This window comes from Centroberyx gerrardi, chromosome 22, assembly GCF_048128805.1.
Source record: "Centroberyx gerrardi isolate f3 chromosome 22, fCenGer3.hap1.cur.20231027, whole genome shotgun sequence".
Classification (NCBI taxonomy): Eukaryota; Metazoa; Chordata; class Actinopteri; order Beryciformes; family Berycidae; genus Centroberyx; species Centroberyx gerrardi.
Window position 1 is genome coordinate 14,495,444 of NC_136018.1, and position 24,189 is coordinate 14,519,632.

General features: G+C 43.2%; 1 protein-coding gene across 1 annotated transcript in view; it reads right to left on the bottom strand.

Moving 5' to 3' along the window:
- Positions 1-24,189, bottom strand: part of LOC139916409 (uncharacterized) — a 100,375-nt gene that overhangs the window by 40,630 nt on the left and 35,556 nt on the right. The window contains exons 8-10 of the mRNA XM_078291541.1: positions 8,426-8,593; positions 6,272-6,451; positions 107-190 (exon numbers count right to left, since the gene is read on the bottom strand). Of these exons, the coding sequence (XP_078147667.1) occupies positions 107-190; positions 6,272-6,451; positions 8,426-8,593 (432 nt within the window). The remainder of the gene's footprint in view (positions 1-106; positions 191-6,271; positions 6,452-8,425; positions 8,594-24,189) is intronic.

The window sequence follows — 24,189 nt, forward strand, 5'->3', positions numbered from 1 at the left end:
TTACATTTGAGCAAATTAAATGAAAATTCTATTAACATGAATATGAATCATTTCAGTATTGAAAAAAACAACATGTTTCAGTGAATAATGGAGCCGTTGTCCTTACCCCTTTCTGACAATCAGAGTGCTGCTTCTTACTCTCTGTCAGCTCCTTGAGGAGGGCACACATCTTCACCTCCCTTTTCTGAATCTGGAAGACATCGAAGAGATAACTTTTTATTACCAACCTCAGCAGCAACTCCATTTCCCAAATAAAGACTCAAGATTCAAAGTTCAAGATATAATTTAGGGCTTCATCAACCAAAGTTGATGTAAAAAAAAAAATGTGTTCAGGATAAACATGACACTACCATCAAACCCAATATTTCTGTCAAGAAAATGAAAATGACATCAAAATATATCAGAAACTATGGATAGATAAAATGGGTGACATGGCCAAAATATATCAAACATTTTTTTTTTTTTTCTCATGATGTAAGAGTGTTTGATGGCATTTCTTTTGGAATACAAATTACACTTGTGACATCTTCATCTTCATTTTTTTGCAGCAAAAGGGTCATATTTTTGCTTTCATTCAAAATTGCCTATAATAAAGCAATTCCTATGTTCATATTACAGGATTTAGAAGAGCAACAAAATATTGATACTGTTGTTGCTGATACTGTGAGAAGGCACCAGTATGTACCGTCATGTACCTCTCAGCCCTAATGGCTACACAAACAGTATCTCAGGAACCACAAAGGCTAACTTGGGTCACTGTTTATAAAAACTGAGCTAAAATATTCCAGTCTTGTTATCGTGTTTGTGTGTGAGATAGCGGTGGTGGGTGGATGACGCTACGTAGATAGAAACGGTTGTTTATGCTTCTCTTGAGTATAGACTGTGTCTGACGACTGTTTGTGTTTGTCTGTTTCCTTGGTGACCTTCCCTAATTACCCACTTCAGTTCCACACTGGATGTGTGTGTGTGTGTGTGTGCATTTCTGTGTGTGCATCCGTGTGGGTGTGAGTGCACAAGGACGCATTTGATTTCATGCATATTTTTTTTTTCTCCCACAAGTTTGCTGGGGAAATGTTTTCAGCTTCTTCAGTTTCTCTCTCTCTCTCTCTCTCTCGACCGCACATCTCACCTCTCCTTCCCTCTCTCCTCTCCTCCCTTGCCCTCCTGTGTCCTCCCTTTCTCCCTCCGTTTCTCTCACCCCCCCCCACCCCCATCCCTCCCCTCTTTCCCCTCCTTCCACCCATCCAGTATGATCCAGGGATTGTTTTGACCAGAGTTGAGGGCTCGTTTGTAACTGTCCAGGGGGATTGATGGAGTTAACTTGGCTCTTTGACCTCCCACCTCTGGTTGTCAGCAGCCAGGCTCACTAAGCACACTGAACCTGAGCTACGGCAAGGGGAGGAAAAACTGCGCTGCGCACACACTGCCATGCACGCAACGGCCAACTCACAAATGAGCGCTAAACACACACACACTGACGCATAGACCTGTATCCTGGACAAGGATAATGTGTGCTTTGCATTCTGTAGACAGCAGATGGAGGAAGGCATATGGACGTAGACGTGCGCACACACACACACACACACACACACACACTCACACACGCACAAAAGCATGACCAGAGCGTTCATCCATGTCACAAGTGCAACACCACTTACCCAGAGCACATACAACACTCACTTGCTGGCAATTTTTAAATCTTAGCTTGATTCATCTTTGTATGTATGTGTGTGTGTGTGTACGTGTGTGTGTGTGTGTATTCCCAATGTGAGTGTGTGATAGGCAGAATGGATGTTGATAAACACCGGAGGATGTCGTGTCAAAACAGACGACTTGTCAAAACGACACGCTAACTAGGTCAATCACTAAGTTTAAGGAGAAACTTTAGAGTGGAGCTTTGGTGTATGCGCGCCTCTATGCGTATGTGTGTGTGTGATAAGCTCCTGAACGAATCTGCGGGAGGGGACCTCCAATATCGAAGGTATTTTTAAATCAATGAGCTCTTAAGTGTATCTCAGTCTCAATGCGTTCGCGCGCACACACACACACACACACACACACAGACAACACTCAGTACCAGATAGAATCCCTACTGACAGGCAATGACAAGATAAAGAGAGGGAGGGAAAAAAAGAAAAGGGGGAGAGGACGACAGGAGGGGGAGAAATAATATTTGAACAGTTGGGGGGTGGGAGAGGGGGTGAGAGGGGGGGGGGGATGAAAGGGAGAGATGGCAAGGCAAGAAAAGAAATGAGCGAGATCAACAGAGAAAGAGAAGAGAGAGAAAAATCGGCTATTCTGATAGTTGGCTATTCGTGTAAAGTATTGTGAGCAAGGAGCGATGTTTGTCCAAGTCCAACCTGGAAGGTTTAAACAACCTGCCACAATACCGCTTACCTTACACTGTGCTTATCTTTCTCTCTCCCTTCTTGCCCTCTCTCTCTCTCTGTGTCCCTTTCTAATAACATGCAACTTGAGTTCTTCTATCCAACGCGCTTCATAGAATCATGGGTGCATGCTGGGGTCCCAGTGGGGAGGCTGGAGGCACACTACACGACTTAACTCCGTGCGAAAAGATTGGACATCGCACTGAACGACTGGCATTCACACAATTGTTTTTTTCATCGTAGAAGCACGCACACTTGTTTACTTGATGAGTAACAATCCCGTGAAAACACAAGCTCTCGCACTGCAACGGAAATGGAACCGAAACAAACATGGAGCTGGATCACTTTTCTTTACACACTTTCTGTATTCTTTTCCTTTCTCTCGCGTACAGCTTTCATTGGCTATCGCTGGTCTCGTTGGACCTTTTCTGATTTGAGTTGTAAAAATCAAACATGTTCAAAATAATTGTGGCGGTGGAAGGGAGGCGAGACATTTTAGTCCTTGCCCCTCGCTCACGACAAGATCATCTGTGCTGATTGTCCACTGCGACCTTCCCAAACTAGCCCCGACTGTACGATCTTGAAAAATCGGTCATGATGGCCAAATCGTAGGCTATGACCGACCTGAAAGTCATGTAGTGCAGTGCGTCCCCAGCCTAATCTGTTGTGAATGCCATACTCGACCCATTGTGCTACACAGGCTTCTCCCTCTCGACTTCCCTCCCTCCCTCTCTACCTCCCTTGGCCTCTCTCCCTTTTCCATCTCTCTCCCTCCAAATCCCTCCCTCTGCCTCGCTCATTCCCTCCTTCCCTCCTTTTACTCCTCCCTGTGTACATTTATGACCGGAGCGTTTAAAAGAGAAGCCTCCAGAGAGCAGTGTGTGTTCCTCTGGTCTGGGAAGATGAGGCAGACCCCTCCAAGAGACAAAGCCCCTTGTCATGTTAATGGCTTCACTACAGTCAAGTCCCGCAGTGGGGGAGTCTGGACAAGCACAACAGTTAAACCGCATGTTTAACTACAGAAACATATGGCCGTCCGCATGATGTGTGTGCGCAAGTGAGAGAGATGGAGAGAAAGAGAGCGAGAAAAAGACAGAGAGAGAGAGTACCAGAGGGAAGGAGAGATACAGAGAAAGGCAGGAAAAGAGAGAAACAGACAGTGAAGAGGAGCTCATGCTTAAAAAAATGCAGATTGTTAGAGGAAAAAAGAACAAACATCTGCTGCTTCTTTTAGGGCATTTCCATTTGTCATTTCTTTTCGTGGCGTGCTACACAAAAACCTTTTGGTAATTACTTCACTTTTTCCTGGCGAACACATTGGCAATTGTTTTCTGTAGGGATGCAGTGATCAATCAGCCACCGATCATAATCGGCCAGCAGACGTCCTAAATAGGTCATCGGTGATCGGTCAAGCACCATTTCAACTGCCGGTCAAGAAACCCAGCGAACGCATGGCAGAAAATATGAAAAATGTGTAAAACATATTTCAAGTATTGTTTATAATATATGATTAGAAACAGATTAATGTATTGGACAGAAGGCACAGCAGCCTATGCTGCCTCAGTGAAAACCTTTTATGCGGCACCAGCAGCATGTAAGGTAAGCACCTCAGTCATCAAGCAACACCCTAACATGTAATAACTGTTTGCATGAAAACTATGATTTATTTACACATGGTTAAGCTAGCAAGGACATGCAATCTGCACAACACAAATGTACCACTGTTAGCAAAAAGTCTGGGTAAAATCACTTCAGTCAGTGATTGGAACAGTGATCGGCCCATCATATTGTTGTAAAATCAGAATCAAAGTCAGTGCATCCCTAATTTTCAGTGACTTGCCTAAAGAAATGTCAAACCATGCCCAAAGATAGTCTCGTGGTCAAGTGGTCGGCCTCTGGAACCACACATGAGCCTCCACCGGTCTCAGCTGTATCTCCCCGACTCCATCTCCCTGTCTACTTCCCAACTGTCTGAATAAATAAGAATACTAAAAAAGGTGAGAGACCACTCTCAAACTGTGAAATGACTTTCTCCTCAACAATGACATTCAAGTATGAATCTAGTCTAAGAGAGAGAGGGGGAGTGAGTAAGAGGGAGAGAGAGACAAAGAGGAACAGCAGAGTACATTTCAGATGAAGGAGAGAGTGTTGACATTATTTGTTCAGCTGTGCTAATGTTAGGACATTTGGAGCAGCAGAGGAAAATACTTAATACTGTTCTCTCGCTTTCGCTTGTATGCGCGCGCACACACACACACATGCACACACACACATACACTTGCAATTATGCACTCGCTCACACACACCTCATTCCATCAGGATATGGACAGTGGTGTGTGTGTGCATGTGAGTGTGTGTGTGTGTGTGTGTGTGTGTGTGTGTGTGTGTGTGTAATAGATCAGAGAAACAGCAGTTTTGGTGGGTAAAGCAGGGCCAGATGTGGAGCAGAAACCAGATCTCTGGACAGAGAGAGTAATGGTCCGACTGTTGACTTAACCAATCCAAACATCAAAGACACACACACACACACACACACACACAAATACACATATGGATATGCACACTTTCACATACATACTTGATTGCATATACATCCACTACTACACACACATGCTTACATACAAAAGTACACACATACAAATGGATGCGCACACATGCACACACACACAAACACATAGAAATATCTCAGACAGTTCTATTTGATCATGGCTCATCCTACAGGTCTTATGCTTGGGGCCCACTGAGGAAATCACAGTGCTTTTGCCTACATCTTGTGGGTTGACAACTACATTAACATCCACTGCTCCAGAGTTTTTCAAAGTCTGCATCAGGACACAAATGTCTGCTACGTACAGATTAAAAGAGGTCAGAAAAATATTCAGGAAACTGGAATTAAAAGATGCTATTTTACCAAAGCGCTCCTAAATCCACATAACGTTAGCTATAAAACATGTATAGCCTATCGGATTAGCAGTCTAAAAACAGGGTGAATGTTGTAACAGTAGCCTTGGTGATAATAACCCACAAGATCAACTGTGGGTTTCAAGAAACTGAGTATTGCCAGTGAAGAGACTTGACAGTGAAAAGGCTTGAAACCAGTGCACTACTTCATACTCTTGTGAAAAATATCTTTGATCTCAACAGGGCTAAACCGGTTAAGCGAAGGTTAAATACAAACCACTATAGCACTTACCCTAGCATATACATTTGGTATATCACATTAACAGTGCAGAACATAAAACGTCTGAAAACACATACATACCCACTGTCTCTAAAAACATATAAACATATAATTGTTGCTTTTCACTCCAGTCCACCCACCTATTGAAAAAAGAAATCCTATTTGAGCAGAACAATTCACATTTTAGTCAAGTCTGTCTTTGTTCAAAGTGTGTTTTTTAATAAGGCTCTAAATATCAGAACATCCCATTACCCATTATCTAAAACCTTATTATCAGCACCATTGTAGAAATAGACAATGCATTCTGTCACTGTGAATATTACATTTGAAAATTGAATATTTGAATGAATCCCTCACCTGTATGACCCCTCTTATCAGCTCCATTGTGGGAAAAGACAATGCATTACATTAAAGTGAATATTACATTTCATCTCTGTCCTGTAGAAATTGTGCATTTCCAATTTCACCTTTTTTGTGGCTGACATTGTCCGCCTTGTGTAGAAAATGTTTCTTGACCTTGTGAGCGAGCAAACCCACTGATAATGCATCGTACAATGTCAAAAACACATGGCTGACAACGGGGAAATCAACAGAGCTTGTCTCAGTTTAATTATTATGACAAAACGGCAAAATTGGACAAGCAAGGCTTCCGTGAGATGCTGATGATTTGACTACTGACTGTTTGAATGAAGAAAGTGAATACCTTCTTTTCGGCGGCGCGACGCACATGAGTCAGGTCCTGCTGCAGGCGCTCCACTTCTTGGTTGGCGTGGTGGAGCTGGTCCTGGATCTGCTGACTCTGCTGTCTCTCCTGGTTCAGACTGGTTTTGACCTGATCCAGGGTCTCACTGATGTCACTGACCATACACTCACTAGTCTGGAGCTAGGAGATGGGTGAGAGGGTTGGGGGGCAGAGGTAGAGAGAGCGAGAGGGAGAGAGATAAGGAGTGAGTATGTCTGTATGTATATTCAAAAAGAGAGAGAGAGAGAGAGAGAGACCAGCAGAGATGGACAACCAGCTACAGAGAGATTGATGCAGAGGAAGAGAGACAGGAGAGAACAGGAAAAGATACAAGCAGAAGGAGATGAGAGTGTTGGCCGGCCCCCGTCTCCATGGCAGTGAATGGGAACATCATAAAGGCTTTGTGCCAGGCTGGGGAACCCTCCAGTTAACTGGTTTGACTGGGGGCCAATAAAACTGCTAGACTACACATCATAAAGTTGTAGGACACTAACTTTAGACTAGTGTTTCTTAAACTTGGGGTCGGGGGACACAGTGAGTCGTGGGCCTTTTTCTTGTGGGTCTCCACAGGACAAGTGAAGCAACCTGCTTTGATTAACATGGGTCCCAGGGTCCTCTTTGGATCAGCCTGGAATGACAGACTGACTGAACCCTGTTAATCTGCAAATGGACACTGTCATTAGCTATTCAGGCTATCAACCTAGTTGTATTCTGCACATCTATGACTACACCAGTGCTGCTATACAGTAGTAATTCTTTGGCTGTGAAAGTCGAATTAGTAGTGTTTAGTCTACTGCCAGTACAGTACATCTTGTTTGCACTATATGTGAGGTCATGTTATGTTTTGTCCTGCACCTAGTGAGTCAACCCTGTATTGTGTAACTGTCTTGTAATGTGTCAGCACCAGTTGACTTTGACCTTGCACTTGGCAAATTAAACTACTAATTCTGACAGAAACAAACTCTTTTTATCTGTTTTTTTTTAATACTTTTTCTGCTTTGTTAGATAGTGAACAGCAGAAAAGTGAGTCAAACTTGTGACACTGCATGTACACAGAATGTCCCCCAGCCCACTGAACCACTCGGAAACCCCAATGCAAACTTCAAATTTTCACACTTAAACTGCTGAATTTTCGAATATGTGAACGACGTCAGTAAGGTCACAGGAAAATGAAGTTAGTTTCAGTAAAGTGACACCATAAAGTGTTAAAAATATGAGTAGTCATCTAAGAGAGTGTCTCAAATGTACCTTAACCCAAGTGAAATATGGAACTCACATGCCGTAATGTTGAATATACTTCATTTAGTCGGCCAGCCGGCACGCACACTACTGAAACACTAGTCGCAGACGGATGACTTGGTTTGGTCAAGGACACAGTAAATGGGTTAATTTGAGCCTAAAACACATCACTGCCATTTCTCTGATGTACCTAGAGGGGCTCAGAGAGAGAGGGAGAGAGAGACAATGAGAGAGAGAGAGAGAGAGAGAGAGAGAGAGAAGAATAAGAAAAGAGAAAGACTAAGAAAGAGAGAGAGAAAGGACAAAGAGAGAAACCTAAAGGCCATTCCATTCATCACGAGTATGACTCTTTAATGCTCCCATTCATTACCATTGGTTCTCAATGGGGGAAGGGGGAGACTGGACAAGGGAGAGGAGAGAGAGCAGGAGGGAGAGAAAGAGAGCGCAAGAAAGAAAGAAAGAAAGAAAGAAAGTGAAAAGAAAGCGCAGGAGAAAAATATAATTACAGGACAAAAGAGAGAAACAAAAATAAGATTTAACCCCTCCCCCGCTCTGTGGCTCCTCTCTCATGGCTAAGTGATATTCAAACGAACATGGTTCTTTATTGTACAATGAGCCAAGCCTCTGCGGAGCTAAGATGGTGGCGATGAGTTATTAAATATGGAGAGAGGGCGAGAGAGGGAGGGCGGAGGAGGAGGAGAAGAAGGAGGGATGATTAAGTGTGAAGGAAGTAAAAAATGAAGAGAATTCCCCGATGTACCTGACTGGATTTGATTTAGAGAAGGTTGCCCAACTCTGTTCCTTATTTAAGAAGGAGAGCTTCCCTCGTGTGTGTGTGTGTGTGTGTGTGTATGTGTGTGTGTGTGTGTTACCCACGTTGCTCTGCAGTGCAGCCAGGCTGTCTTTGAGCTGTGAGTTGTCTTGGACCAGCTGTTGTGTGTGTTTCTCCTTCATAGCCAAGGTTCTCTTCAGGGAGTCCTGTGTGGTTCGCAAAGCAACCGCATCCTGGTCCAGGTGCCTCACACGCTTCTCACGCTCTTTTACCTAACACACACACACATACACACACGCACACACACACAAAAGCAAATCATGTATGTAGACATACTGTATATATGCCAGAGATTTTCGATTTTCTTTTCAAGTCTTTGTCTTTGACTAAAATTGATACTTATGTCGTTCTATCCAATTTTAGTTTTTGTCTGGCTTTAGTCTCCAGTAGGTAGGCCAAAAAGTCTGCACTGTACTTTGCACTTTTTTGCACTTTGCCACATAACAGACATCAAAGTAAGGATCATGATCTTGTGAACAATTTTTTTTTTGAAGTGCAGTTCCCATACATACTACTGCCTATTGGATCTACCTATCTATGCACACACCACAAGGACAAACAAAAGAAGCTCTTCAACTTCAACTCTTCAACTCCATGTCAGTCATATTTTGTCCTCGTATTTCTTTGGCACATTTATGTACTATATATTGGCTGCAATAGGCACTACTAAAAGTTTCCAAATAGTTTTGTGAATCTCTGTGCACGAAATAGGGATATGAGAGCTGGACTGGGCTGAATGGAAGCAAGGGAGATGGTGAGAATATGTGAAATATGAACAAATATAATTTAATGTAAAACAACCATGTTGAGTGTCCACAGTCCATCGTCTCCTAATAAGCTCTTGTCACATTTTCGTTGATGAATATTCAAAATCATTTTAGTCTAATCACTGTAATTTAAAGTTTATGGTCTAGTTACCATGAAGTCATGTAAATTAGATGGACATATTTTTCATTATAAAAATTAACACAGCTTTATCATCAGCCTCCAGATAGAGAATTGACTCTCACTATCTACAGTACTTTTACCTTGCAGTAGGACAGCATAAAACATCACACGCACGTACACAAACATAATCTATACTTAAATACATAAACAAAGTAACTGTGTTATTGTACTGTATGTGACTGTACTGTACATAAATTAGCATTTGAGTAACATTTGGGGGACACAGGCTAATTATTTCAAAGGAAGCAGACAGTGGTTGAACTCCTCACCCCATCTATGAATGTGAGTGTGTGTGCGTTTGTGGGCCTGTGGTTCAGAGCCCCATGCCAAATCAAAGCCCCTCTTCATTAGCACTGTGTTAAATGAGCCCTGTGTTAGATTAGCAAGGAGGCTCCACAGACGGTCAACACGCACACACACACACACACACATGGTCCATACCTCCAGCGCAGCATTTTCCTGGATGATTCGAGATTTGTGAGGTCAGGCAGACTAAAGACATACATGTGCGCACACAGACACACACACACACACATGCACACACACACACACACACAGTGGGTACCTGCAGTGTTGCATCCTTCTCAGCTACTGAGAGTCTCTCCAGCTCTCTGGCCATCTCCTCTAACAGCAGACTGTGGTTCTGTACTTCTGTCTTGGCACCGACGCAGCTCTCCTCTGCCTCCTTCAGAGAGCTCTCCAGACATACAATCTAGTATATATATCATCAGAAGTATTGGAACAGTGAGCTGAAGGTAGTCTTTTATGCAGTTAACTCATCTGCAGTGTGGCTAATGGACGGTCAGAATTACAAGCACCGGGGCAGTTAGTACTGGGACACTGACTCAAAATGATTCTTTTATCTGAATATTCCACTGGTATTAGTGGGACTACGGGGAAATAAGATAAGTTTTACAAAATTGAGACCATAACGTGTAAAAATGTCAGTGACTGGGCCAATTGGGGTTTATTGCAAATGCACAGTTAAATGTGTAAGTATTGGGACAGAGAGCAAAAGTTAGTCCACTTTTTGTTAACCCATCTATCGTGCAAGAGGGATTTCAGATAAAAAATGAATATGAGGCAAAAGAGTAGAGTTTGCTGCTCATTATAAAATGAGATGTTATTGGCCTCAATGTTAAACCAAGTTAAAACAATGACACCAGCTAAAAAAAATTCATTCTATTAGACCACAACATTAATTTACATCCAATATATACTGTATGTATCCTCATTATATCCAATTATGATGCCAAAAACCTTTTTACAATTGCGATCATCACTCATTATATCTGTTTTAAAAACATATTTATCAAGCAAGCGAAGCATGAAGTAGAGGATGTGCATTAACAAGCTGAGCTAAAGTCTAAGGCGTTAGTGAAGGACTGAAAGGCTCTGAGCTCAGTGAGTGCAAACGCTCACAAGAAGGCAGGTCAACTCTGTCATAACCAAACCTACTCCAGCGAGGTTTAATAAAGGCATTAAAACCTGCCGCTAATTACCTTGTAAGCTAGGTGGTAAGGGAATAGGTCATCAACAATATTTACTTCAGTATAATATGATCATTTGGTGTTCATGACCACACCCTGTATACGGGAACTTATTCTCTTGAGTTTATGTACTTATTACTAATTACTTGCACTAATTACTACAACATATATAGTGTTTTCTCATGAGGTTGGTGAGGCTTGAGGTGTAATTGGTGTTTCTGTGCAACACTGAATTTTTGTGATTTCCACTCCAACATTGAACTTGTGAAGTGGTTTCTTCTGAGGTTTGTAAGGCAATATAGTATTTGTGACCGTGCCTTGTGTGCAGCACTCTCCAACTCTTTCTGTTTGTCCTGCAGCTGCTTCTCCAAAGCATGAAGCCGGCCAACTGCACTGCTGAGCTGGAGGGAGCAGGAGAGGGAGCGAAACAAGAAAGGTAAATGAGGAGGAGAGGAAATGCATAAAGGGTTAGGAATGGTCAAAGGGAGATTTTAGATAAGATGTTTGGATAATTGAAGCATCTACAGTATTTTGCTACACAGAAAGCAGCAGGGGACAGGTTGGAGGTATGTTACACACATTCACATACACACGATTATACACAAAGACTTTGGCGTACTGCGGGCATCTGACGAGCAGAGGGCGTGCTAATGACACAACTCAGTAATTCACGAAGCTGAAGAAACAGCAGCAGATGTCTCTTTATTAGTTGTGTCGCCAAGACTTCCCAACTGGGACACTTTGTTGCTAGATTTAGTGGCTCTGTTTTAACAGGCGCTCCCTCGGTACTTAATGATATGTTGCACCTACGTGTATTTGAAAGGGAACGCACTTGCCCTGAAGCAGGCCTAATACTAATAAGAATTATAATTAAACATTTAATGGGTTATTTAATGAGTTATCATTAAGAAATAATACTTATTAAATTCTCAGAATATTGTTACACTTATATACCGCTTGTTCCGCCATGTCGGTTCACCAGGAATTACGAACGATCCCAATGCATTCTGGGCAAGATGTGCTCCTGAAGTCTACAGAGTCGCTCCCTCAGCTCTAAAAAGGGTCGAACTCAGAAACTTCACTTGAATTATCAGAGAACGGCACTTAAGATGGCAGAGGGGAATCCCCCAAGGGGAAGTGCCAAGGGGAAGTTGAGGAGGGCATGTTCAAATGAGTAATGAATGCTGCAAAAGGCCCTGAATACACATAATAATAAAGTTAAATACAGCTTTTAAGTCTTCAGTTTAGTTTTAATGATTTTTAAAGATGTTGTGAGTTTTTGGTCATTTTAGTGAGAAATCATGCCAGTCAAGCAGCGTTTTTTTCCATTTTCATGATCATTTCAGTGGCTTTGTATCATCTAACTGGCATTAAAAAGATTCACCTTGATGAAACACCCTGAAATCGGTACGTCTGATGCCACTTACATGCAAATTAGCATATGATGTCATCTGGCCCTCACGACAGAGGCACCGCCAAAGACCCATTTTAATCAAGGAGAAACCCTGTCCATACACACACACACACACACACACACGCACACATGTACAGTTACCTCAGAGGTGAGGCTGCGAGCAGAAAGTGTGTGTGTGTCTAGCCGTGCGCGCAGACGGGCGTTGTCCTCCATACTGTCCTGGTAGCACTGCTGGGCCTCGTCCAGCTCTTTAGACTGACCCCAGAGTTTCTGTTGGAGATCACCGACCTGACACACACACACACACACACACACAAAAACCACAATGGCAATGGTTACACTTGTCATTTCGACATGAATTTCGAGATCTGATTCTAAAATTCTGGTTTTAATGAGATCATGTCACTGAATGTCAACATTTGGCCAGAAAATAGCAGTTGTGTGCCTACTGTGTCTGTATTTATTTTAATCTGTGTCTGCATTACTTTATCCCAGCAATCTCCCTCTGAAACTCTTAACATTGCTTGTATGCACATTGTGGTGGGATTGCATCCAGACAACACAGAGTTCTGATCACTCTCATATTGGGTCTTGAAGATCCGATAGCGATAATCCACTTTTTGCAATGTGGTGTGTTCGGATTATAAACATGGCATTGAAGTGACAGTGAATTGAAAGTGTAATTGTAGCCAAACATAAGCTACTGTGTAACCCAATGGACAAAAAAGTAGTAGTATGGTACTCCAATCATCTGTGTTCCAGTCACATTTTCATGATCCCGCCCACTGCAGTTCAGTCCTGTCACTTCACTGGTCAGCTAGTTAAACACCACAATGTCCGTCACAATCCCTCCCGCACCCCAAGGTCTTTACGGCGCTCGACTTTCAGAACTCCATAATATTGTTACATAATTAATACATCACGGCGATTTTTCTCATCTCCAAATCCGCCACCATCAGAGATGATTAAAAGTTCCCATTTGGTCCGTGTGAAGTCTCAATTCTCCAGTGGGGGAGTGTGGGGCCTTGGCTGGAAGTCCGGAAGAAAGAATATCAGATTTGTGATTTTATTTCAAATGAGTGCTTAAGCCTTGGACCTTCATATTAGTAGAGCCCCTATTGAGAGAGAAACCTCAATCTGATCAAGTCTTATTACTTTAGCAATCAAAGTTTCGCCCCTGGGGTCCTCCCCCTCAACTCCTGCCCTCCACCTCCTCCTTCTTCTCCTCCTCCTCCCCTCTTTCCTTTCTCTCTCTCCTTCTAGCCATCGCACGTTCTCGCCACCGAGGCGGAGGAGAGGAGAGAAGGAGAGCGGCTTGTGCAAATCCTTGATTGGCCGAAGTCTATCCTCCATCGAGGATTACGAATAGAAATGGAACATTTGAGGACAAAGGAGGGAGGGGTGAGAGGGAAAGAGACGGGAGGAGAGAAAAAAAAAAGGGAGAGATTGAGTGTGAGAGAAAGACGGTGAGTAGCAGAGTTATGGGCACAGACAGAGAGAGAGGGTGGCTAATATAATTGAATTAAAAAGATGGAGCGGGGCCATTTTTAAGCAGGTGGGAGTGTGGAGTGAGAAAGAGCGGGCAAGATATTAACTTCTAATAAAAGAGAGATTAGAAAGTGGCTGGGAGGACTGCTCTGTCTTTACCTGTGGGAGCGACGGCCCCCACATAACCTTTCACTGCAATATGCACACTGATATTGGCCGCCATATTCTGAGCCTGCCACACACAGACAGACAAACGCTTACACACCGGCATTCAAGCACGTACCAGTACCTCCACACGTTTGCACCTAAAATGACCACACTCACACACAACACAGTCAGTCATATATGCAGAAATAGGTGACATTTGAGGAGACACACAAACATACACACACACAGACACACACACAGAGAAACGGGCGCAGTGTGACAGCAATGCATTATCAGCTCTCATTCAATGATCCAACAGGCGGCAGCCATCAGATAATGAAGACGCAGCTCTTTGGGAAGCTGCTGCTATACAGACAATTAATTAACTAATTGGTCTAACGAGCTCGTTAATGCCACGCTGTTTTTTTGGCAGCCGATGTGAATACATTAACGAGGCTAATTCAATTAAACAGGTGCAGATTTCACAGCTGCTTCTCTCGTTGGCACAAACACACACACACACACACACACACACACACACACAAATCCTACAGGTGTTGTGTACGTGCTCGCTCCATTTGACTCTGATGTCTTGCTCAATGAAACCTTGGCACTGGATCAAAAGCATAATGATATGCAGATCAAGTGGTGTGTGCTTGTGTATTTGTGTGTGTATCTCTGTCGGTGCTTGTGCCTCAATGGGCCCGGTGTGCCCTTGAATCAAAAGCACTGCTCAATAAGCTCTGGCAGCATTGGTAATCTGTATAATTGAAAGGGTATAAAATAAGTGGGTGGAAAACTAATTCCAGCGCTATGATAGAATAGTGATACTGCTAAAATTAGCAAACAGAATCACAGGCTTCAACCACCAAAGCTTTATATTGGAATATAAATTTTAATTTGAACCAAACTATTTCCACATCATACTGTGTCTGCGTGTACGGGTGTGTAACGAGAAACGGCTCTGAGCTGCACATATGAGAGATCTCGGATATGTCTGCAAGCTATTGGTCCTCATATTTGGTAGCCCATGTTCACAAACTTGTTGTTAAAGGGTGAGAGTCAATAAAATGTTGGCCTTTCTGTTTAGTCGTTGCTGTACCAGGTAGCTGCATGTGCCATGTGGTGGAGATGATGCTTTTTGTATCATTAAATGTCATGAAACCATGTTGCACTTCTGTAACATTTAAATTTCACGCAAATACCTTTCATGAAATTGGATTCAAATAAAGCATGTGAGGCATGTGTTGGTGTACGCTTGCTGGCTCACCTGCTCCCTCACTCCATTTAACTCTTCTGTGAGTCGATTAATCCTCTCCACCTTCTCCACCATCCTCCGCTCAAATGAGGCGCTGAGCTCGCTCCTCAACGACAGCGTTTTGGCCTCCGCCTGAAACACAGTAACGGCGGCTCTTATTCATGCCTGCGCTGACTCTTTGTCACTGTCATGTAGTCCAAGCTGTGGCGGCCATTTTGCTGCATTGTAGAGTTCACACTGAGCCATTTTCAAATAGCAATTTATATTTAATAGCAAAAACAGCATTTGTAATCTCAGGTTTTGGGAGTCGATCCACTCCTAGCTTCGACTGTGTATATTACAGTGGAGTGAATGAATGTCTTGACTCTCAAACTGAATGCTTAAGTTCTTGATTTTCCAACCTGAAAGTGTAGCAACAGAGCAACACTGTGTGGAATCATCCTCAAGAGAAAATAAAAGTTGAATAATACCTCTAATTAAAAAATAGTAATTACAGATATTACACAAATAAGACACTCTGCTGATAGATTTGATTTTCTCTGCTTACTCTCTCCCTCTTTACACACACTTTCTACACGCATACAATGCACAATACAGGTACTGTACATACACATGGGAACTCACAGTATGCATTCAGATTAAATAGGATCATGCATTTCCCTCTCACTCTTCACACACACACACACACACACACACACACACACACACAGAAGTATATCAGAGTAGGGGTTTTTGATGACGGAGAGCTTGTCTAGGGAGTAGTGTGTGTGTGTGTGATTACTGTGTGTGTGTGTGTGTGTGTGTGTGTGTGTGTGCGCGCGTGCTCAATCGTACGTTTGTGTGTGGTGATCTGGTGGGTTTGGTGTGATATGGCAGCAGCTCGCAGCTCCCTGATAGGCTGAATAAAGCGCTGAGGTCGGTGGTTAGCTAAAGTCCCATGGAGATGATACCACTGATTAATTTCCTCCGTCTTCACCCATCCCACCCCTCCCCCATCCACAGGTCCGCCCTCTTTTCCCATCCCCCAGCCCCTTCAGCTACTGCTGAATATTAAATCAGTTCCTCTCTGTTTTTTTAATTTCCAGATAACCACGGTTCATTTTTCTCCCGGTGTCATCTAGCCATGACATGGTGTAGCAGCCTATATATTAAGGATGGCTGATGTGAATTATTGTTATTGTTATCTTTTTTCCATTTACTGCCTGTGTGTCCCACTGTACACTATGCATGGCTAAATCATTACCAGCTTATGTGGTACAAATATCGAATAACACCGTTAGTAATTCGCATTGGAAATTTCCTATCTTGACATGCTCATTTTGTTGTTTAAGAACCAAACAGCACCAACGTTTTACCACAGCATTAATATTGCCTGTGATATTCTGTGTAATGTCTGTTTCCTGCTAGTTCATAATCAAGTGTGTGTGCGTCTGTATGTGTGTGTGTGTGTGGGTGTGTGTGTGTGTTTGTGTTGAGCAGGGCTTGTAATTAGGCTGGTGTACGCGCTATCTAGCTGATGTGCGAGGGCATGAACCTGAGTCGATATCTCTGCCAGACAATCTGAGGCCATAGTAGGAAAATAATGACACAAAACACACCGCCTTTTACTGTGGAACTGCTACGGGCAGCATTCTGCATCTATAAATTTAACACCTAACTAAACTGAGTGCATAAGAGTGTCACAGCAGTGCGATGTGACATCAAGAAAGCACGAAGGATTAGACCTTATTAAAAACAACTTGCCACTAGGTTACAATTACAATGTGAATACTTTACCCAAGCTTTAGAATAGATACACACAGGCCATCTGGGCACTTAAGGTGCAACTAAGATGTTACTGATGCTACCGGCGCCTCTTTTTGCCTGCTAGCATTACAAGGTTATTAATTGTTACCATTTGACAGAGGGGGGGGGGGGGGGGGGGGGTTGGGGGGTGCTTTCTTGTGATTTTTATCAGTCCCACCTCTCCGTAAGCATGTATAGAGAGTGATGTTGAAGAGGCTGACATACATGTACAGAACTCACACAACACAAAAACACAAGCACAAAGCTGCTCTCCTATTCCAAAAGCTATGGTAAAAAGGTTTTGATACACACATGCATCTCTCTCTCTCTCTCTCTCTCTCTCTCATTCACACTCACAGATACAAACAGGGCTGTCATCCCATTCCCAGGCATATGGTAGTCAGTGGAGTGTTGAAGTGTGATATAGGACTGAGCCACCAGGCATGGCCTCCACCCATGCAGCCATGCTAAAGCTCTTATAGACAGACCATATCGCAGCCCGTTATATGTATTACCAATGCGTGCACACACACAGACGCGCGCTCACAAGCACAGGCTCGTACATGTGCATGCACACACAAACATTAACATGTGTGCACGCACATATGGACACCAACTCGCACACACACAAAAAAAAACATGCACACACCCGCACGTGCACATGACACACATACGCACACACACACACGCACACACACACACCACGAGTGTCATCACTCAATGTCCCCGCTGCAAATGAAATCTCATTCTCTCTAACAATCTGAGTAGCCCACTGAAATATCTCTCTCCCCTCTCTCCACCCCCCCTCCCCCTTCTCATTCTGTGTCTTCACTAAATCAAATCCTATTTTCTCTCCACCAATCCGCACACCCTCAAATATGCTTATCCACATCGCCTACCAAAACACACGCTGACCGAAAACCATCACACACATACTCACGTGCGCTCATTTGTGCACACATGCATGCCAGTGAGTGTGATGTTTTTGGTCAGCATGATGTATACAGTATATATAATTACTAATTTATATATGCCTGTATACACAAAGAGAGAAACTGGTACAGGGACTCACACACACACACACACACACACACAGACATTACATATAGCCCCTTTCCTACCGCAATCAATACCTCTACTATTCTGCATTGTCATTCATCCAATACCTGTATACTATTCAAAGGTGCAAATATCTACTTACCATCCACTTTCTCTCTCACTTTTTACACACGCACACACACACATACACACTTCACTGTTATACTGTGATACTGTTCAATCATTCTGCACTGTCCTTGACCCAGTGGCTGTCCAGCATTCAGACAAGTGACTACAGCAGCCCCTCTCAGGTTTTAGCTTCTCCTCCCTTGCATTGTTTTCATCAACCTTTCTGTTTGCCTTCATATCATCATATTACTCTGCATCACCTGCTTGCATAGCCTGGAACCTCGCCCAGGAAACTGGGGAAGTGGGAAGTGATTTGGAAAAATGAGGGCAATAAAAAAAAACCACACAGGGATGAATGGAGAGATGTGATATAAGGTAATATGCTAACCCAATCAGCAGGCTGCTGTTTGCAGACAGTATAATCAACATATCGGCCTAATGTCATTACAGCTATATGAGAAATAATATTGCGTGAAATGATATTGCGCGGCGCGTGCACGCCTGTGTGATGCACACGTGAGCGTGCTCACACGTCCAGATGTATGCATCCCCTAGGGCTTTCCTGGCACAAATGTACACACACAGAGTGAGACACTAATACAGAAATCTGCCTAGCATACACACACACCCACACACTGCGAAGAAAATTACCTTAATGAGATATTTATTCTGGCATTGGGTCTTACAATTGTGTTTTTCTTAAAAAAGTGAAAAAAATCTGCCAATGGGGTGAAATACTTACACTTGTTTCAACACAGTTTCAGCTGTTTGGAGAATGCTGTTGAATCAAGTGACAGTGTCTGGAAAGATCACTCCACTAGTGTCCAGAAGTCCACAAGTTGATCTGCACTGGAAAAAAGTGATATTATCTCACCCATACTAGCAGATTTTTTATTTTGCTTGTTTTAAGAAAAAATATGATTTTAATACTTAATACTATGGATATGGATATTTTTGCAGTGCACACACACACACACACAGATCTGCATATTCACACATGTAGACAGGCCGATGGCTGTGAGTCAAGAGGATATTAGTTAGTGTGAGGCTTCCATATCCTGAATGCATAAGGCCGGCGATGGCCTCTATTGATGGACACTGGCGTGAAGCCATCACTCACGTTATGGAGCTTTAATTGGAGACAGCATAAAACGATAAACCCAGAAACATGCATGGCTGAACAGCCCAATGTAAACCATTAATCATAGCCCAGGCAAAGACAAGTGGCCGCCACATACACACACACACACACACACACACACACACACACACACACACACACACATACATATGCACACACTCGAGCATGTGCACACAGGCGCGGAAACACACACACACACACATGCATGTACACACACACACACTGCCCTTCCACCACACACCTTGCATGTGTGCACATATTTGCACACAGAAATACACACACACACACACACACACACACACACACACACACACACAGACCGTGGCAGAGACAAGTGGCCCAGACACATATTCTGATGATAGATGACCCATTTAACTTTGATTTCTGAGAGAAATGAGCTCGCCAGCGATACAGGGTTACCACACACACATGCGCACACACACACACACACACACACTTACTCACTCATTCACAATACACAGACATTATACATAGGCTACATATATGAACTCACAGTGTGCATTTAGATTATACGTAAATAAGGGCATGCATTACTCTCCCTCCCTCACAGACACACACACACACATACACATACACACACACACAGCACCACTTATTTGCATGAGAAGGGTTATAATATGGGGATGATTTGTGATGTAAGCAATCAGAAGTGAAGTCATTCATCAGACGCCGTGTCTAATACACATCTACACTGGTCATAAATACAGCTCTACACTCACACACACACACACACCTGCTTGTAAAATCTGCACAATCACACAGAGGAGAGAATAAATCAGCAAGGGAAAAAGTTGACATGTGGGAAAAAACATTAATAACACTCACACAAATGTGCCCCACACACAGCCGACACTACACAAATAGCTAGAATATAAGACAAAAAAAAAAAAAAAAGACAGATGTAAGATATTTTTTAGGAAAGTTGGATTCTATGTAGCCCACTTCACATCTGTAAAGCCTGAAAAAAAGTAACCCACTTTGTTTGTAGTTTGTTTGGAATATGTTTGTTACACACACAAAGAGCTACATGATGTATGGATGTGCCTTGTGAGCCCATGTGTGGTGGACGCCAGCATGCATGACACTGTAATAAAATCAACCAATCAATCAATCAATCAATCAATCAATCAATCAATATACAATATCTGAAGGGAAGTAACTCCTTTGTAATCCAGGTGTAACAAATGCAGTTTGATGAATTATACAATTATAGTTTGTTTGTAGTGATCTTATGAAAGCACTTTCTAATGATCTTGTCCTGTTAAAAGCGTTTTATAAATAAATCTGGCTTGGTTTGACTTGATTTGTTACTTTATAGAGTGACCTTGAACTATACAAATCAGCTATGTCATCTTATCAAACACTCAAGCAGAAGTGATTCTGAAAGTACCTTTGCATCAGTTTAAAGGCACTGCCATAATAATTTAGCAAGCTAATCTTTGAATGGTCACCGGGGGGTTGGAAAAACTAGAGAGATCAAAACAAAGGCTTATTGTGCAGTTTGAACACACACACGCATGCACGTACACACACACGCACGCACGTACACACACACACAAAATGTCCATCCAATCCCCCTTCTCTCATTCTCTCGTCTACATTTACATTTCCAGCCTCTACCAGATGCTGTCATCCAGAGCAACTTACAATGAGTGCGACAGTAGAATAAGCTTCAATTCCTATAGCTCACCAAGATGACAAGCCACTGAAAATAATGAGTGCAAAAGTCAGGGCCATATTACCACTTACAAAATATGCCTGTGACTACTGAATGAGAAAGAAGGCGCTAGGAAAAATCAGGGAAGTGCTCGGAAAAAGTGCAGAATAAGAACTAAGGAGAGAGAGAGAGGGGATTTGTTTATTAGAGAGCAATTGAGACTAGGTAGAGAGGAGAGGTGATTCGTGAGGTACTTCATGAAAAGATGGGCTTTCAGCCTATGATGGAAGATAAATCTGACTGGAGTGGGAAGCCAGGAGGGAGAAAAAAGTTCAAGGTCGTCCAATGTCAACGGGTTAAACAACTCAGTAGCCTGACATGAAACTAAAGCTTGAGAAAACACAAATTACAAACACGTCTGTTCCTCTCTGTCTGCCCCATTTCCTTAATGTTTGAGTAACAAAAGTGTGGCTGGTGCCAAACACACGGGTATTCCACTTCCAGCTTTGGTCCCATAAGCAATTAATCTTTGCAATGTGATAATGTTGTAATCCAGTCCTTTTCTTATTTGTCCTAGATCCCAATGTTAACCCCCCACACCCCGCCACAACCACTGTCCGGTGACATATGAGACAGTGTTGATATTTAGACAGATGGATGGTGCATTAGAAGGATAAAAACCTCCCAAATGCACACACAAACACACACAACACACGCACACACACACGTTCCATACAACGGTTGCAGCCCTTCAGCGCTCCTCTGTCCTCACATGCTTGGTTTCCCCATCTAATTGCTGCCATTCGTCAGTGTGTGTGTGTGTGTGTGTGCGCGTGTGTGTGTGTGTCAATGCCGTGCGCTCCTGTACTTTGTGTGTTTCTGTGCTTGTTCCATGATTCTGTCACTGTGCATTTGCAAACAATTGCACTGAAAGAGGAGAGAAAGCAACAGATAATCAGACAGACAGGTAAGAAGGAGAAAGAGAGAGAGAGACAGAAAGACACAGCGACAGACAAACAAACACACACACACACACACACACACACACACACACACACACACACACACGCAGAGCTGTCACAGTGCCATGGGGCATACTAAACCTGTCAGCATTTAAACCTCCTGGCTTGTACTCTGGCTTGCCAAGTGGAATTAGTCTCACATAATATGCCAGCCTCTTTATCGAAAACAACAAACACCTACTATGGTCACTTTATATAAACATAACATTATAAATGCAATCAGAATCACTTCGCCCAGTATGATAAAAGTTCACGTATTTGTCATTTTGTCATAGGTGTTTTAGCCAGTTCCTCCTACACTGCTTCTATTAGGGATGTGATTATGGGTACAGACAAAAAGTAAAACATCAGGTAAACCGCAATTTTCAATAAGAAATGAATGAGGTGTGTGACCCAAAAAAAAAAAAAAATTGCATCCCATATCTATTAAGCACTGGTACGAAAAAAAAACCAAACAAAAACATGTAGGGACTTCTACAAAAGCTATAAGTGTATAAAGAGTAGAGAAGTTAATTACAATTTAACTTGCCTGATGTCTGATAATAACATTTTCACATGTAAGCAGATGAGACTGATTGCACTCTTTTGAGCAATCATAAAAAATATGATTGTGTTGATGAGTGAACTTGTTTGTTTTCTGTGTGACTGCATGTGTCTGTGTGCCTGTGTTTATATGATGGTGTGTGTGTGTGTGTGTGTGTGTGTTTAATAAGAAGGTCCACGGTCATTACGTTTTTTTTTTTTGATGTGTGCTTGTGTGTGTGTGTGTGTGTGTGTGTGTGTGTGTGTTCAACATGATAATTCGTCAGTTTATGTTGTGAGGGGGCTAAACAGATAAGCAATCCACAGCTCAATCCTTCATCCTGCTCTGATTATAAATCAGCTGGAGCTCTCAGAAGCAATCAGCGAGAGCAATCTGCAGCCAGCACAGACACCTTATCAATCAGGGGGGACCATCACACTGTCACACACACACACACACACACACACGCGTGCGCGAAAGCATACGCACTCACACGTGCATACACCCACACCCATTCCCACATACACACACACACAGACACAGGTACGCCGCAATTGTTATTGTACAACCCCACCCCTCCTTTCCTCCTTTTAAAACTTCCTCCTCTTTTCTCTTCTTTTCGTCTTCTGAAACAGGATCAGAGAGCCGAAAAAAGAGTTTCATCGAGCTGGCTGCCTGGCGGCCACGGAGCGGTGCTGAGCGAGACACATCACTCCTAATTACAGTCTGATATTAATAACAGAGAAAAATATTAATCTTGGAGGTAAACACTAAGCCGCTTAAAGGAAAATTGCAAATAAATCAGATTATCTTATAGGAATATCCTCCGAATGGGCCGAGGGGGTAATGAGAAAGCTGGGCCAGCCTCGCTCTCTCCCCTTCTCTCTCCCTCTCTCTCCCTCTCTGTCATTTCCCATCTCCCCATTCTCCTGCGGGATTGAAAAAGGTAGGAGTTTTGGGCAAGTGTGTGTGTGTGCGGGCGCGCGCGCATACGTGTGTGTGTGTGTGTCTGTGTGTGTGCGCGCGCATCTGTGTATTTATAAAACTGTAGTGTGACACCCCCCCCCTACAACCCTACACCCCCGCCACTACCCCCACCCCCATCCCTCCCTCCTTCCCTCTCTGCTGCTGTATTCATTTTTCACCTCCAATTTTATTTTTTCATCAGTCGGGGGGGCGCCGCCGAGCAGATTCAATTAGGTTCTGTGATTGGGCCGCTGGCATTCAGCGGGGTCACGGAAAGGTTAAAGAATTCAGTGGCACAAACATGATTATGGCTCTGTAGCATTTGATCAGAACCGCGGTTTGTCACGGCAAAGTGGAGCCCCTCTTCGCCTTGCACTGGGACCACTGGTTCGGTCTGGGTGTGACGTGGGAGCTGCTCTGCATGTTGGTTTACTTGATTCTCCCATTGAAGGGTAATAACGTGCTGAAGAGGGTGGATGCACAGCAGGCATGGAGACATATACAGGCATGCACAGTCAAGTGTGTGTGTGTGTGTGTGTGTACGTGTGCACGCACAGGTATGGCTTGCTGCCACACAGGCAAGCATGAACACACACTAATGGATATGTATAGACAAAGAAACATTCTCTCTCTCTCTCTCTTGCTCTCTCTCTCTCTCTCTCTCACACACACACACACACACACACAGATTCTGAGAGCAGCAGAGTAATAAAGCCCACCCTAGCAGTGAAATTAAAGCTAGTCAATGACACTGTGTGCTGAGTACACAGTAAATCATTTT